Source organism: Pseudopipra pipra, chromosome 7 (assembly GCF_036250125.1).
Source record: "Pseudopipra pipra isolate bDixPip1 chromosome 7, bDixPip1.hap1, whole genome shotgun sequence".
Taxonomy (NCBI): Eukaryota; Metazoa; Chordata; class Aves; order Passeriformes; family Pipridae; genus Pseudopipra; species Pseudopipra pipra.
The window spans coordinates 13,684,329-13,700,421 of NC_087555.1; the positions used below are offsets into that span (position 1 = coordinate 13,684,329).

Here is a 16,093-nt window from a genome sequence, read left to right on the forward strand (position 1 = left end):
GTGACACTGTATTGCAGCCTGGCCTGTTAACTTGGTGTAACAAATGCAATCTGCAAAATCATTACTTTTCAATTTCATTTCAGACATTTAGAATTTTCCCTGTGATTTTAGGAACAATAAACACTGTTGCTCATTATTAAAACTCTTCACCTGATTTCCCCTCCTCTGGTTTCAGCTATGCAGCTCTCAAGTTTTACTGTATTTGCTTTCAATGCAGATTATAGATCTACCTAAGTTTCACTTAAAATTTAGACTGGTAGAAATTAAAGTTATTTCCCAAACTGTCAATGGGACTGCTCTCACCTTCAGAAATAGCAGCACTGGCCATCTCTAGTTGGTTATAAATGAAGAGAGGAAAAGAATGCATTCCATCTGACTACTCTAGTGAAGCAATGCACTGGGAAATATTGCAAATATTGGCTATAGCTTTCACAGTATATAAACACAGAGATAAAAATCTACTACAGGATATAGAAAGTAATAACCTTACCACTCAAAAACAGACGTGACACTTAAACTGAAGAAGATGATTTTAGGACTATATGGTTCAGTGAATGATTATTTATTGAGATATAATATATGACTTAAGAACAGCTTCTATCTTAAGGCATGAAATACTTGCAGGACTGAGTAGAAATCAAAAAGGAAGTATACAATAGTAGTATTATTTCTCCCTTACCCTTACACTACACACAGCACAAAAAAAACTTCATATTCATCAACAAGGGTAAAAGTCTGTCATGCACAAATATGTGCTTCAGTATGTGAATTGAAGGATGGGAAAGGGAGGAGGAGGAAGAGGTCATGACGATGGGAAACACAATGCAGATTCAGGACTGCAGCTGGAATGAGAAGTCAGTCTTGTCTTGCATGTTGATAAATCATACTTGAGTCAGCATCAAACAGAGGATGTTCCTACCTGACAGGGAGTCGGGCCCTCTGAGCCAACAACAGTTCTGTGTGTCCAGTGAGGTTCATCTCCCCATCCTGAAAGGATGCCTGGGAAGCACCCTGTTGAGAGATTTCAAAGCACATTTTGAAACTACATACATAATTGTGTGTTTATATTTTTTAATCAATATTTGGAAGAGAAAGTCAGCCATAAAGTAACATCATCTCACTGACAGTGAGGACTGAAAGACCCATTCTGCATGTAGTATCTGTGACACAGCATTTGAAGAAACAGGAGGGTATCTAAAGTCCTGCTCCTCATACCAGAGTCCCACCATCCTTCCACTGGAGAAGGTCATGGTACTACCTTCTTGTCTGCCTATCCAACCTGAAAGTCACTCTTTCCCACCCTGAGCCTCCTCCTTTCTCACAATACATCACACGAATCTTGGATAAACCAAATGGCTTTTTTTTTTTTGGTTGTGCTTTGCCCCTTAGTAGCATCTGGTAAAGATGTATTTTCACAGTAACTTCCCAGAAAAAGAAATTACGAAACCATTTGGCCAGACAAAAATACACTGCACACAGGGTCCAGGTATTAATGCTAAAGCTCTTGAAAACTATTATTTAACTTTCTTTTTATGATCCTCACACTTTCAGTGTCTGCATTTTTTTCATACTGGGAGAGGAAAATAGTTACCAATGAGATAAGACCACTGTCAGCAGGTGATGTATTAGCTTTAACATACTGTACTTCATCCCAACTCTTATGGCAATAATGTAAACAGAGCAAATTCTGTAACAAAGACCTTCTTCGGAGAGGTCACTTCTGTCAAATCTGCAACAGGAATATAACTGGAAGACATAAATCTTCAGCTGTCAACACACTAAGACAATTCAATTCAGAGTTTGATCTTAACTGGATAAAGCCTAAAGTTAATCATTATTTTTTTTTGTTGTTGCAGTGGTACAGTTTTCCACTGTATACACTTGCCATATCAAGTTGTCTCAAGGCAAAAGGTAGCAATGCTATAAATTAATTTCAAAGAACAAGGCCAACTTGATAGGTAATTTAATTTTCAATAAAAGCTCTACACTGTATATTAAAAGTTCCCATTTCTCTCAAATGATGGCTCTACTCAAAAGATGGCTTTTAAGGTTTGGTGTTTCCAGTTCCTCAAAGATTTGTAGAACTTATTTTTAGCTTACAAGTATCAAGAGACTTGGGGGCAAGTGTGGGTTGCTTTGTGTTTCAAAATAGAATCACGAGCAGCCTTGCAAGTAAACCCTTAAAAAATATAAATCGAGCTGGATCGCCTTTTGGTTCACATGCTGCTTTTGAACTTATAATATTAGTAGAGATGCTCTTTGTGTGTTAATTAGAGCAGAAGCCAACAGATTTGGCTTCAACTGCAAGACCAATACAGCTCAAAGTGAACTACTGTTGCTAGTAGAAGAACCATTTTTAAAAACTGTGTATTAAGTAACTGCCATCTCTTCCGATCACTTTTCACAGTGGAACCACACGCCAAGGAATAATTCTTGCTATATGAAATATATTCCATACTAAGATCATAAATCAAGAATTTGACCTCAAGCAGTGCATTACCAACAGAAATCTCACACATAGCATTCATATGTTGACTTCATCTTGACAAAAGCTTTAAAAAAAGTGTTTTGGTAGCAACAGATGCTGGAAGCAGACAAACCTCTTAACAATAATGTTCCCAACAAAGCCAACATCCTTTAGCTAACCACAGAAAACACTGGTGCTACAAAGGCTCTACTTTTTGGAAAGCTTAAGATAGCCAAGCCATGAGCAGATTTAGGGTTGTGAATTAATTGGACTCTTTTCTTTCGGACACTGGCTGCAACACAGTGCAAGACAGAGAACATGCTACTCATGAACTCAGAATTTTTTGCCACCTGAAGCCTCCCTTGCAGTCTACACAAGTCTGCATAAGCTACGTTATTTCTCTGTTTCTAGGCTTTTGGTTACTATTGTTCTTATTGCAGTGAGATTACATCCATGCTTGTCCTCTACCTCCACTTCCTGAGAAGCAGATTTCACAGTAAGGAAAAATACTGGTGTTCAGAACACAATCTCATCTCTTGTTTCTGTTGACTGACACACAGATGTTTAACCACAAGGAATGATTTTTTTGATCAACAAGTATAATCTCATACTTTGATTTGCTTAGTGACACAGGACAACACTGCTAAGAGCACAGTTCCACCCCAAGATAAGTAAGAGGTCCTTACAGAAAGATGGCACTTAAGAGCTTTCTTTTCTGCTAAAGGTCAGACCAGAAGAAAGTATCTTGAAGCTTGATAAGAGGATTATTGTAGATATCAGGGATGTTAGACCTTTGGAAGAGGTCTTGAAGAACAGGTTTATAAACACGACATAAAGGTTTCAAGGCATGTTTATTCCTGTACCAGAAAATAATGGTCCAGCCTTGCAAGGCACCTGACAGTCACACACAATTTAATCTTTCCACAAGATAAAACAAGAGGAATCAGAGGATAAAGTTTGGAGTCCATATCTACAATTACAGCTTGCTTTTTTTGTTTCTTTTGTTTGTGTTTTTGGGTTGTTTTTTTTGCTTATTGTAGTGAGGGGGTTTTGTTTGTTTGTATTTTACATTTAAGGGTAAAAACTTCTAAAGAAAACTTGACCTCTCCTGAGCTGGACAGAAGTTTGTTGAGCGATTTCAGAAATGCCACAGGGAAAACTTCAGTATCAGAGCCTCCATCCTGCACACCACAGCCTGTTTTGATTTGAAGGCATACAGTGCTCAGACATACCACAGATTATCACATGCTCAAGTCAGTAAACACAAAGCCAGATATATTTAAAGGCTTAACTGATCAAGGAAACATGAATCATAACACCAGCATTATAATTGAGCTCTCTGAGAACGACATTAGAGCTTCAGTCACATAACAATCACTACCAATAGACAAATTCCTTTCGTACTTCAGCATTTCATGAGAAGCACAGTAAATTTTAACAGATCATCTCCTGATGAACCAGCTTGATAAGAAACCAAAAATGCACAAGTGAAGACCCTATCAAAAGCCAATGATCCAATACACATAGAAACGTTCAATCTCTTGTTCATATCTTAAAGTCTGATTGTCTTGTTTTTCAACAGTAGCAGAATTAATGACACCGACTACCAAAGCTTGACTCAAATTCAGTTGACAATGTAATCGCTTTACGGTGACAGAATTGCAGTTTTCACTTAGGACATAGGAATAAAATGCAAAACGGTGTGGTAAAAACAAAAGCCAAGAAAGCATATGCATCTAAGAGCAGTGGAAGGTTTTTAATTTATTTACATATGGATAATTTGAATTAAGCAATTCTTCTTAGTGCATGTTCTTCAAATTAGGACTGAAGCAGAGGAGAGAGATTCTATTAAATAATAGCCCTCTGCAAACACCTGCTACCCAAATGCTAGAAAGTCTAATATTCATTATGTGACAGCTCTCAAGTTAGGGAAACACGTACATGTGACAGTAGAAAGAGTGACAGAGCACATACCAGTAACATTTTCTACTTTGTGAACATACAGTCTTCTCAACTCAGCAGTCAGCACAGACATGTATTACCCCCAGCAATAAACACTGGAATCAGTCATGGTCTTATTGAGCTTAGGGAGTATGACAAATTCTCTGGGGTTTGCCTTTAATTTTTGAAAATGCTCATTTCATAAAAACCACAAAGCATCTAAGGGGAAAAGCAATAGTGGCTCTTTTGAACAGAGACATGAAAGTATCCATTTCTGGCTAGAAAAAGAGAGAGGGAAAGACAGAATTGACTGAAAATGGTCAAACCAACTGTTCGTATTACAAACAGAAAAGTGCAGCCCTGAGCAGCCGACACAGCAGAAGCTGCCCACCAGCCCCACTGTGCTGTTTTCTCACCATCACTGCAACCCAAACAAACTGGATTTTTGTATCTTCAAAAAAACTGCACCACATCTGTTTTCTAACTAAACTCTGGCTATAGTATAGCTTTGAGTTACATTTTAGCTAAAAATAAATCTTTTGTTGAGGTTCTTCTGCAGCAAAATTCTGCACGTTCATGCCAGAGCAGACTGTATCACCCAGCCCAGCAAGACAAGTTCAGAAATATTCACAGGCCACCAATGGCTCTAGAAGGGCCCTACCTATATCACCTCAAATCTGCCTGGTAGGCTCGGAATACAATTCATTCTTAAGAAGTAAGAATTTGAGTAGCATATAATTGCCAATATGTCACTTTTAGAAAAGCTATGTAGGAAAAAACATCCTCTTCTCTGAAAAAAAAAAATTATATAATAACCAACATGAGACAAGTCTCAAAACTAGATAGATTTGGAGAATATGGAGTCTAAATAAAGAACAGGAGAAAAGCCTGAGTGCAGGACACACTTGGAGTATAAAATGGTCATCAAACACTAACAATAAACTTAAAAGAAATAAATATGATCTATTAATAGTAGAAATACACATGATATGTACTCAAATTAGGAGTGAAGTAGGCTGGTATACCCAAGGGAAATATTTGGTATACCCAAGTATCTTTATCTGAGGCTTTCTTTCAATGACAAAGTTAGAAGTAAAAATGTATGTCTGAAGTTCCAGTTTACAGTATTGTATTCCCTGAGGGCATCAACTTTCTAAAACAAAGCCAAGTATCCAAACCGACGAGCAGAAGGTCACGGAGCAGGGTGTCAGGCTGCAGAGCTCGCTCTCCCTACCTAGCCAACAGTAAACCTTCCAAGAAGGTTCAGTGAGAGTTCAGACATAAACAGTGAGATCCAAGGAAACCTGGGGGTGAAAGGGATGCTTAGTTTACAAATGCAGGAAATGTCTCATCGACTGCTCTCACAACAGACAATTTTAATTACCATATTTAAAAATTGAACATTTTTAGCAACACTTTCAGGATCATGTGAGCACTTCTGACAGCCAGAATGAGTTTAAAAAGCCATAGCACTATATTTAGCTTTAAAAATCAACACTTTCATAAATATTCCCAAACCAATTAGTGCGTGTTATGAAGGTGTTTACCTTTAGTTAGAACAACAAATGCAATACATGACATCACATCCAGAGGATGATCCCCAAGACCACACAACTCAAGAAACACACACATAAAGGCCCCTTTTTGTAATAATATAACCAAGCACAAGTTAAAACATGAACCATATATCTTGCTGTAATGCCCAGCAGTTACACATACTGCTGGTTTCAAGTTCTGGCTGATTGTACCTGACTGTGCCTCAAAAAGGCTTCTTCATGGCTCACTTGGTCTTTTGGGACAAAACATAAGTTGTGTTTGTAGGTGTGTTCCTAAAATAGTTAAGAAATAACCACTGTCCTTCATTAGGACACTCCTGCCATCCTCAGTTTGCAACAAGAAGAATGAAGCACACCACAAGCTTTAGGAATGTTTCAGACTTAAAATTAGTCTCTTCGATTCCTCCATTTGGCCTTAAATCCACAATGGGCCTAACTGAAGATGTGGCACTAAAACCCAATATAAAGAAAACATTTATCTTATCTTTATTACTTACCATGTACAGAGTCAGGCTATCTCAAGGCCAGGGAACAATCTGGCAAGTGAAATACATTACAAGCTTCCAGTTAGCAGAGACCTGCACCGTAACTGTAGCAGAAACACATTTGGGGTAGAAAAATTTTTGTAATTGAGGTATCCTGCTTTGGGCTCAGGCAGAATTAATTTCTTTCCTAGTTGCTGGTGCAGTGCTGTGTCTTGGATTTAGTATGAGAACAATGTTGATGAACCACTGATATTTTGGTTGTTGCTAAGTAGTGCTTACCCTAAGTCACAGACTTTTCAGTTTCTGCTCTGCCAGACAGGAGGTGCACAGAGGCTGTAAGGGAGTGTGGCCAGGACTGCTGACCTGAACTGGCCAAAGGGATTATTCTACACCATAAAACACCATAGCCAGTACGTAAACTGAGGGGAATTGGCTGGGAGAGGCCAATCACTTCTTCCAGATTAATTTTTTATTTTAACATGCTACTTTTCTTTTTTCCTTCTAAATAAGCATAACGAAATAGCAAACATCCTTTTAAAACCAACCAATAACAGAAACTGCTCAGTATGCTCTTAAATACTACAGAGTCTGTTGGAAAGAGAACACATTGACCAACAGACATACCAGCTGTCATACTTACACAGGTGTATTTATAACCACAATTAATTTATCTCAATTAAAAAATTCCTATTATCACAGTATCGGTATCATCAATACGTTAAGGATGGAAACCAATACAAATCAGGCTAATAAAATGCTCCTAAACTGAAGGAAAAGTATTATTGTTTGTTGCTATATATTTCTTATTTTTCCAGCAGTCTGCTTGATTTAAATCACTCTCCCTCCATAAAACATGTTAAGTATTTCTAAACAACTTATAATACTTCCATTTCACTTACTGATTAAACTACATCATCTTCTCAACTATTCAGAATGTAATTCATTTGAAATGGATAATTGATGCAATTGTGCAGTATCTACAAATGCAATTAATCACTTGCTAAAAATTATTTTAGGCAGGCAATATGAAAATAAGAATCATAAAGCTTCTTTCAATGTCAATTAAAATGTATTCTACTGGACTGGTAAAAGATACTTTTCAACATAAGAATAGCTGTACATCTTCAGATATTTTTAATAACATGCAAGTGGATTAATGTTTAATTAGCACAGCACAAAGAAAAGCCATAATATAGTACAGCTTTTAGCAATTACACGACAGTTTCAGGAACCACAACAGCATCATTTCCCCCCTCAACTACCAACGGATTTCTTGACTATTGTAGTGAGTTGTGTGTGATCTTGGCACTTAAAAGGATATTCTAAACCAAGGGCATAAATAGATACTCTCCTGGGAATCCATCCGAAGCAAGGAATTATTCCCCCAAATTGTTTGTTAACAATTCTCTACTGAGGGTTATCATTACAGCTGAACTGTACTGGTGGACAACATACCCTCTGTTGTTCAGTACAAAACCAGAGCTGGCTGAAACCCCCTTCCCCAGCAGGTCCAGCTACTCTGGGTGACTTTGCACTGAAGCAGATTAGCAGCAACTTCTGCACGTAAAACACATCTTGCCAGTACCAACCTTCAAAATGTTCTCCCTAACCCTTCCTGCTCTACCTACTCCCAGTTTATTTCATCTTAATCATTCAAAACTCTAGATGAGGAGCATTCTCTGCATGGAAAAAGCAATGCTCTGAGTCCTATACAAAGAGTAAAACATTTATTATTAAGAGCAACAAGGATTACTTTTAGGCCTGGAGATCAAAATTGTTACATACAATTTTGGTAACAGAACTTCAAGAGTTCTCACATGAAAGATTTCTTTATCACTGAGAAAAAAAAAAATCCACTAGTTGTAATAACACTGGAGAGTTCACATCTTCCTTGGCAGTGGTTTTGCACGGGTAAAGGGAAGGAAAAGGTGCAGCTGGAGTGCCTAAGTATTTCAATTTCTGAAGGGCTGAGAGAAAAAGAAAAATGGAAAAATTGCCTCAGTTAAAAGTCTCCAGAAGTAGCTTTTCTGCACATAAAACTCTGGCCGTAAGCCCAACATTTTTAAGTATTTCTAGGCTGAAGTGTGAGCAATGTCTTTTCCAAAACAGTAGAAAGCTGCTTTTAAAAGTATTGATAGTATATTGATAAATATTTGGATTTAGCACCTCTACTGGCCGAGAATCAATTCTTAAAAGAAAAGGAAATGTTCCAGTAAGGGTGAAAAAAAAGCCCCACACCAAACAACCCACACACCAACACAACCAAAAAACTACTGGAAATGTAAGTAATATGGTACATGTTCACAACTTTTAGGAGATGTCAATACTGGAATCATTATTGAAAGGATGGAGTAACTGGCCAGCCATATGACCACTGGCATCTTTAAAACATAGGATATGTTTATTAGCCCTCTCCCCATTCATCATGCTGATTTTAATTGCCTACGAGCTCTCTGCCTGCACTGCCAGCCAACTACACACTACAGAGCAATACTGCCTGAGTCAGTATTATCTGCATCTCAGAAAGATTATTAATTTGAACTAATGCATGCTTAGAGCATTTAAAATATTTTGGCTGACCTGAGGCATGCTACTCTGCTAGGATATTAATATTTATGTTTTATTTACCTTATGTTTTTATTAGATTTTAATGATATTTTAAGGACTATTGCTAAATATACTGTCCAGAAGTACATGGGTAGCCTTTTATTTATAGAGAATATTTAGTAATGCTATCAACAACACAGGGCAGTGAAGAAGTGGGTGTTTCCAAGTTAAAACTTGTGATTTTTTTCTGCATCACCCATTTGGAGACAAAAATATGTGTTCAATGGAAGTACATAAACTTTGGACATTTTAGTTACTATATAAATTATTTGTAAGCAATTATTCCTATGGCAACAAGCATGATTTAAAAAGTGCACTATCATTAGCTCTACAAATGCACACTAATCCCTTCTCTCTTGGTTGGAAACTGCTACTGAGGAATTAATATGGCAAAAACAGGAAATAAATTAATGTTCCTACAAGAAAATCTACCAAATTTTCTCAGACCAAGGGAACATCAGCATGACACTCCCCAGCTGTTTTAAGCCTCCCAAGACTGACAGAACCTTTTAACAAGAGATTTTCAAACTACAAAGTTGTATTTTGACTCATTCCTTATTTGTGCAGAGAGATACTGCTTGTATTCCTTTTTTTTTTGAAGTTAAGAAAGAAAAAAATCTCTGAAACTACTATGCACTACATGAGAATTTCTTCATGGAAGTAGTACTTAGAGGACATCTAAATCTTATCTAGACAGTCTTATGTACGATGGCACATTACCATTTCCCCCACAAATAGCTGAATATACAAGTGATACTTCAGCCTTGCGCCTCTATTCCTTGCAATGAATCCTTTATTGAATTTACCTATCTTTTTCATCCACATTAAAATTATGCATATCTTCACCACCACCAATGACAGGGGGAGTGGACAACAGTGGTTTCCAAAATTTAAAAATCACACTCATTTTCGAAGTTAAAAAAGGGGTCTTCATTAAAGACAGTAAACAGTATTTTGCTGCTAATTCTCTTTATGAATGGAGCATATAATAAGACACATTAAACATGCTAAATTGGTCAACAGGAATCCATACATCCATTGATTCTGTAACAGCAAGGATAACCAAATTGTTACCATTCATCACTGCTCACGGCCTGTGAGAGCCAACAATTAAGCTTTGTCTTGATCAGAAATCTCTACTCATTGCTTTGGAAATTAAACAGTAACATCAGTAAGACGCTGTAATGGTATAAAAATGCTCTTTCACTTTAGAAGTCACTGTCATAGCTATATTTATGTCAAGAAGGCAGACACTTCAGTAACGAACACCAGATGAAACTCTGAAAAAGACAGAGCTGATCACATTGCCCAGATCTTCTCAGATTTGCCTTTTTGTAACACACCACTGATCAGCAACAGCCTGAGATAGTCCCTGCACCAGTAATCAGTGGATCACACTCACATCCAAGGACTGCTACAGTCAGGACCACCTGGCCCACCTCTCCTCCCAGCAGACAGAGCTGTGCCCTGGAATGCAAGGCCTGGCTGGGGCACAGCTCTGCTCCTCCTGCTCTGGGTTTGCCACTTGCAGTGTATTATGATAAGTTTTCCTCAGTGTGCAATGTATGTTAGTAATTGCTAGTTATGTTACCACTATTCCTCATATGGGATTATCATAGTGAAGCAACAGCACTGATTAATCAATTAGCATGGATTCATTAGAGAAGAGATGAAAGATAGGTAATGTAATTGTGTTTACTGAACAATGGATGACAGTGTGCTTAACGCCCAGAATTTCTAATAATACACAGTCACCTAGACTGATGTATACATAACATTATGAATATTTAGAACATCCTCACTGCAAAGCTAGACAGACAACAATCAGGCTGTGACTCTGTGTGCAAGTAATGCCAGGGCCTGAAGAATGCATAGAGGGGAGAACACAGACAACAGATGGCACACTCAGATGAATATTTCACCTTTGACTAAATCTTTGTAGAACAGCTACATCGCTTCCTATAATCCAGTATGCACAGGCACGTCTGCACAATACAGCATAAACCACCAAAAAAACAGATATCACAGAAACATTAGCTGAGACAGGTTAAGCAGAAGAACATGAAAAACCTGACAGAGCCCCCTTTATTAAATGAACAGAAGCATACTAGGGTAACTGAGAAGCTTTTTCTCCAGATGTCCAAGGTGCACACCCCTTACTGTTTGTCCTTGTCAACAGCTGAACACTGAACTTACATCAGCAATTAAAGAGCATGAACACCAAACTCCCAGACCCATCTCTCAATATCATCTCTCAACATGATCAGTGCCATTTAGGTACTAATGCAATAGTCAAAGACCCTTCTGCCTCATGGTGGTAGACAGACTGGCCAGTAATGTGAGCGGGTATCAAAAGATGAGACAAGAATTAAATTGAAAATACAGTGAAAATAAGATATTGAAATATAGCATCTGCCTGGAAGGAAAAAGACTAAAAAGGAATGTAAGGGAAATTACAAGGGAAATACTTTGCTAAAAAGCTAAGGCAGAAAAAAATGCCCTCCATACTCCATGAAGTCAGAAATCTTCACATAAATCAAATACCAGGGGCCCATGAGAGACCCAATCTATTGCATGACAAGGACCTGAATGCTCTCAGAGACCCACTCACCCATATTTTCCCATATGCTTCCACAATGTCCCAGGGAACCACAGTTTGTGATTAGTGTAGAGCTTCCTCAGCTTGTAATGCAGCTCCTGAATACAAGGTACTAAGAGTCACATTGCCTGTTCAGATCAAAGGCACTTGCATTCCTGCTGGGAGTTAAGTATTCCTCCTTAACTTTGTGGGCTGCTAATTTATTTGCTTTTCAAAAGAATCACACAGTGAGTATATGAAAAACTTACCTGTTTGTTTCAGTCTAAAAACGTGACTAGTGACTAACAATTTGAGCATTGTCCTGTATACATCTTAATATTTAACCATTTTCTCCATACTTTCAGAGATGTCAGATTCTCAATGAAACCTCCCCAACAGTGTGGCAAGGGAGCCATCATGATGGCCTAAGGAAAATATAACACAAATTTCTCTTGCCAGGCCTCTATTTGACAGGGAAGCCCTAGATTAGAGATACTCACAAATTTCTCTGTTGGCACGCTTTAAACCCAAATCTAAGAAAGAATTTGTCAGGCCATCAGTCTTGAAGATGTTTCTAAGGGACTATAAGAACATCTTAACCTACACAGCATTAAACAAGTAAACAACAGTTAAAATGCTGCCTGAATATCTTCAAGGAATGGAGTTGCCTACATCCAAGTGGGAGAAAACACACTGCCCTACATAAAGCCCTTGATCTTGATCCCAATTCTCAATGGAAATTAAGGCAACTCTGTAGCATTTTAATTCTGTCGAACTGTATACAAAACCTTGTTTTAGGATCTGAAAGTACAGGCACAGTATTACCCTGAATTTATGAGTGGATATTATTAATAAACCTGAGTTGGCTCCTGTGAGCCAAGACATTACTATCACTGGCTTATCTTAAACCTAGCAGGCAATTGAAACCAGAGGCAGATCACCTGAGAGTATACTGTTATTTCCAATAAATCCTTATGAAGCATAATGGTATTTTCAACCTCTCCTAGGGTTTTTAAAAGTCATCAGAAAATAACCTTTCATGAAATGATCTGGTTCTATGTTAATTATTAACTACATCTTGAAATAACAGCACTGGTTAATAAATAACTTGACAGCACTAAAAATTGCAGTGGAAGAAAACTGGATTTATCACATGGTTGAAAGGAAGCCGGGTGAACAAAATAACTTAAGCAAAGATAAGCATGTTTTCTGGGAATAAAATAGCAATAATAAAACCTTAGAGATGAATTAAGCTCAGGCCATTTTGACCAGCATAGTTTTACCTACTAACCAGATTATGAGTGGCCTCCCAGAACCATATTTTTTTTAATCATTTGAAGAAAATAAGCAAACAAAATCACATGTGTAACTTCATTTTACCATTATAAAGATATATTTATCAACAGAAAGAGCTTTTTTAAGGTTACAGGTGGACCTGATTACATTACAGTTGTTGACTAACAGCAACATCTCTAATTGCAAGAACAAAGGTCAGAGAACACGTTGCTGTTGTTCAGGTGAGCACGGCAGGTGATGCAGAGAAATGAGTAGCTCTCCAGAAGATGGAAAGCAGCATGAGTTATCAGTTGTCCTATTTCTTGCATGTGTTCCTGGACAAACATGCCTGTTTCCATCCATGCCTGTTTCTTCGCTTTTGAGAAAAATACAGGAAAAGTGTATCACGAGAAATGTTGGTAATAAACATTTCCAGCAGAAATTCCCAATTTTTGTTTATTCCTGTTTTAAAATAAACATTATCAGTTATATCAATGATTTCCTAGAAAGTATCATAGAGACATGTTTACTATATCAGTGTTTACCACAAAGTGGAAGGAAATAGATAACCTGTCTCCTTGCATGCCTTTATGTAGCTCTATCTTTCCCTAACCTCTCCACACGAGGTGCTCAGGCTGGTTTCAGACACACAGAGAAACTACACTCTGAGACAAAATAGTTCCCTTGTTTCCAGTTCCTCAGAACTTAGAAACCAAAAGTATGGCACCAAACAGCAGAATAAATCAAGTATGGCTGAGAGGGCCAAGGTCAGTTATGACAAAGCCAGGAACATGACAGATGCATGAAGGATGACAAGGCTCAGCACAGCTGAGTTCTTCACGATGCTTCTCAGCTAAGACATGGGAAGCCCAATTGATGTAAACACTAGTATTTCCTGAACTTACATTTCCCTTGATTTTAAGAAACGTGTTGACAGAAAATCTGAGCAGCCTGAAAAGTTAATGAAGTTTAATGCATGTGAATTATTTAAGCTTTAAAACTTCAGTACAATATGCTTAGATATAAAGCACAATGCAGTTTTATCTACAAGTTAAATAGTTCAAATACTACTACTTATGAAGAAATCCAGTGTTAATCATCCAGGTCAGATCATAATTAAAAGTACTCTACAACCAGAAATGCTGGGAGACTGGCAGCATGTTGGGGGTAATGGAGTGGGGTGTGTTTTTGTAGATTTTTGTTTTGTTGTGGTTGTTTGCCTCACTCCTTAAGAAAACAAGATTACCTATGCCAAGTTCATTGAAATTTACTATTTAAAAAAGCAAATTTGTAATTATTTTGTACGGTGAGGTTCCTTCCACTATCACAGGAAAGCAAAGCCTTTTCCTGGAGATTTTATAATTGTATTATAATAATCCAAAGCGCTGCAAGACTTTGCTTGCATCTTTCATACACTGAGCACTACTAATTGCATATCACTGTAACGTGTTCTAGGTACTCACAAGTAAAGACTTTATCTTTTCTTCTAGAACGAAAAGGAGACAAGAAATAGCTTCAATGAGTTACTCTGTGAGGGAAAGAATTAGGTAGACTTTCTAAAGAAAAGCCTCTCACTCAGAGAATACCAAATTCAAAAGCAACCAAAGGAAGCATTCACTGCTTTCTTCTGAAAATAAGCTTAATAGTCCAGGACCTGATGCATCCTGCAGGCAAGAGCAATACATCTTAGACAAAAGTTGCTCCCAGTAGAAAAGAAGATCATAGAGGGAGTGGCATTTTTTCAAGTATCTGTCCGTAATCTCATGCAGGGCTTTAAATTTCAACCAAAAAAAAGCATAGTAATTTAGGCTTAATATTTTAATAGGAACTACTGGATACATGAAACAAAACACTGGAATAATGGGATAATACTGATCTGTGTTGCTAAACAGATGCACTGCTGCATTTTAAGCTACTCAGAGCTTCTGCAATACACATTCACTCCTGTGCAATGGTAATGGAGCGATCAAGCCTGGAGATCACAAATACAGGGGCCTGGGGAGCTGAACTACAGCTCAAAAACTAGTCTGAACAGTTTCCTCAAGCATGAACTGCCTACAGCACAGTGTCATGTGCACGAAAGAAGTCCAGGTACTAAGAGGACAGAGATGAGGCTTTTTATTTGCTATATCCTCTCCCAGCAAATAACCCTTTCCTGTTTAAATGGTTATAAATAAAGACAAGTTTAGTTAGCAAACCTTCACTGGAACTTAAAATGGGAACACAACCAGAACAATTTCAGGGATAATTACACTTGATCTGGACTAAAAATTCATTTGTTTCCTTTGTGCAAAGTATCCCCATGGCTGTACCCAATTCCAACAGCTACAAGCACCATCAAGTCCAGAAAACAGAAATGGAAGGAGAGAGGGAGCTGAATGCAAACTGAAATAAAGTTTGAACAGTTTGGGTTTGTCTTTTTTTTTTTTCTCCTCAAGCCTGAACTGCCTTACATACTTGTAACAATCAAAAAGGAACTGTTTACCATACAAAAGCAAATATTATTTCTGCTGTTATGGCTATCTGGATATCTGATAGCCTCAGGCAACCAAAGGGGCCCCAACAACAACAGCTCAACTTAAAAGTCAAAGGGCAAACACCTTTGAAGTGAGAGATGGCACAGAAACAGCAGCAGACCTTGAAGTTTGGTCTGATGAACACTTGAGAGTAAATCTCATTCATCCTCACAATCCTCTTGAAGGCAAAACAGGCACATTTAGCACCAATGGTGCCAAATTCTAGAATACCCAAGAGCAAAATGCTCCTCCCACAACCCCCTCATCTAGGGAAACAGCAAAGGCTATCAACAGTTTGGTTCAGAGAGGTTCACAGGTCTGGCAAATGGCACTGGGGAATGATTCTTGAAGTTGTTAATTCCTATGATCTAATTATCTTTTATTTTATTCTCTGGTAAACAGGAGTGACAGAGAACGTCCCAAGGAAAATATTAGTTGTGTCTGGTTAAGAAGACCCTTGGATTCTTTAGCATCCAGGCTGAACAGGCATAGAAGTTTTTTAGATATGAGTATATGAAGACTACTGCTCATGAGCCTGTTCAAATCAGTGGAAAGAACAAAACTGGATTTCCAGTTCTACATTTGGCTTGATTTTTAGAGTGCTACAACACAATTTGGGACACAGATAAGGTACTGGCTTAAAAATAAATGCTGGGTTTGAGGAGTGA

General features: G+C 37.9%; 1 protein-coding gene across 8 annotated transcripts in view; it reads right to left on the bottom strand.

Moving 5' to 3' along the window:
* PARD3B (par-3 family cell polarity regulator beta) overlaps positions 1–16,093 on the bottom strand; it is a 406,048-nt gene that overhangs the window by 241,157 nt on the left and 148,798 nt on the right. For all 8 annotated transcript variants that reach the window (XM_064660627.1, XM_064660625.1, XM_064660626.1 and 5 more), the window contains one exon: positions 920–1,011. In XM_064660627.1, coding sequence (XP_064516697.1) covers positions 920–1,011 — 92 coding nt within the window. The remainder of the gene's footprint in view (positions 1–919; positions 1,012–16,093) is intronic.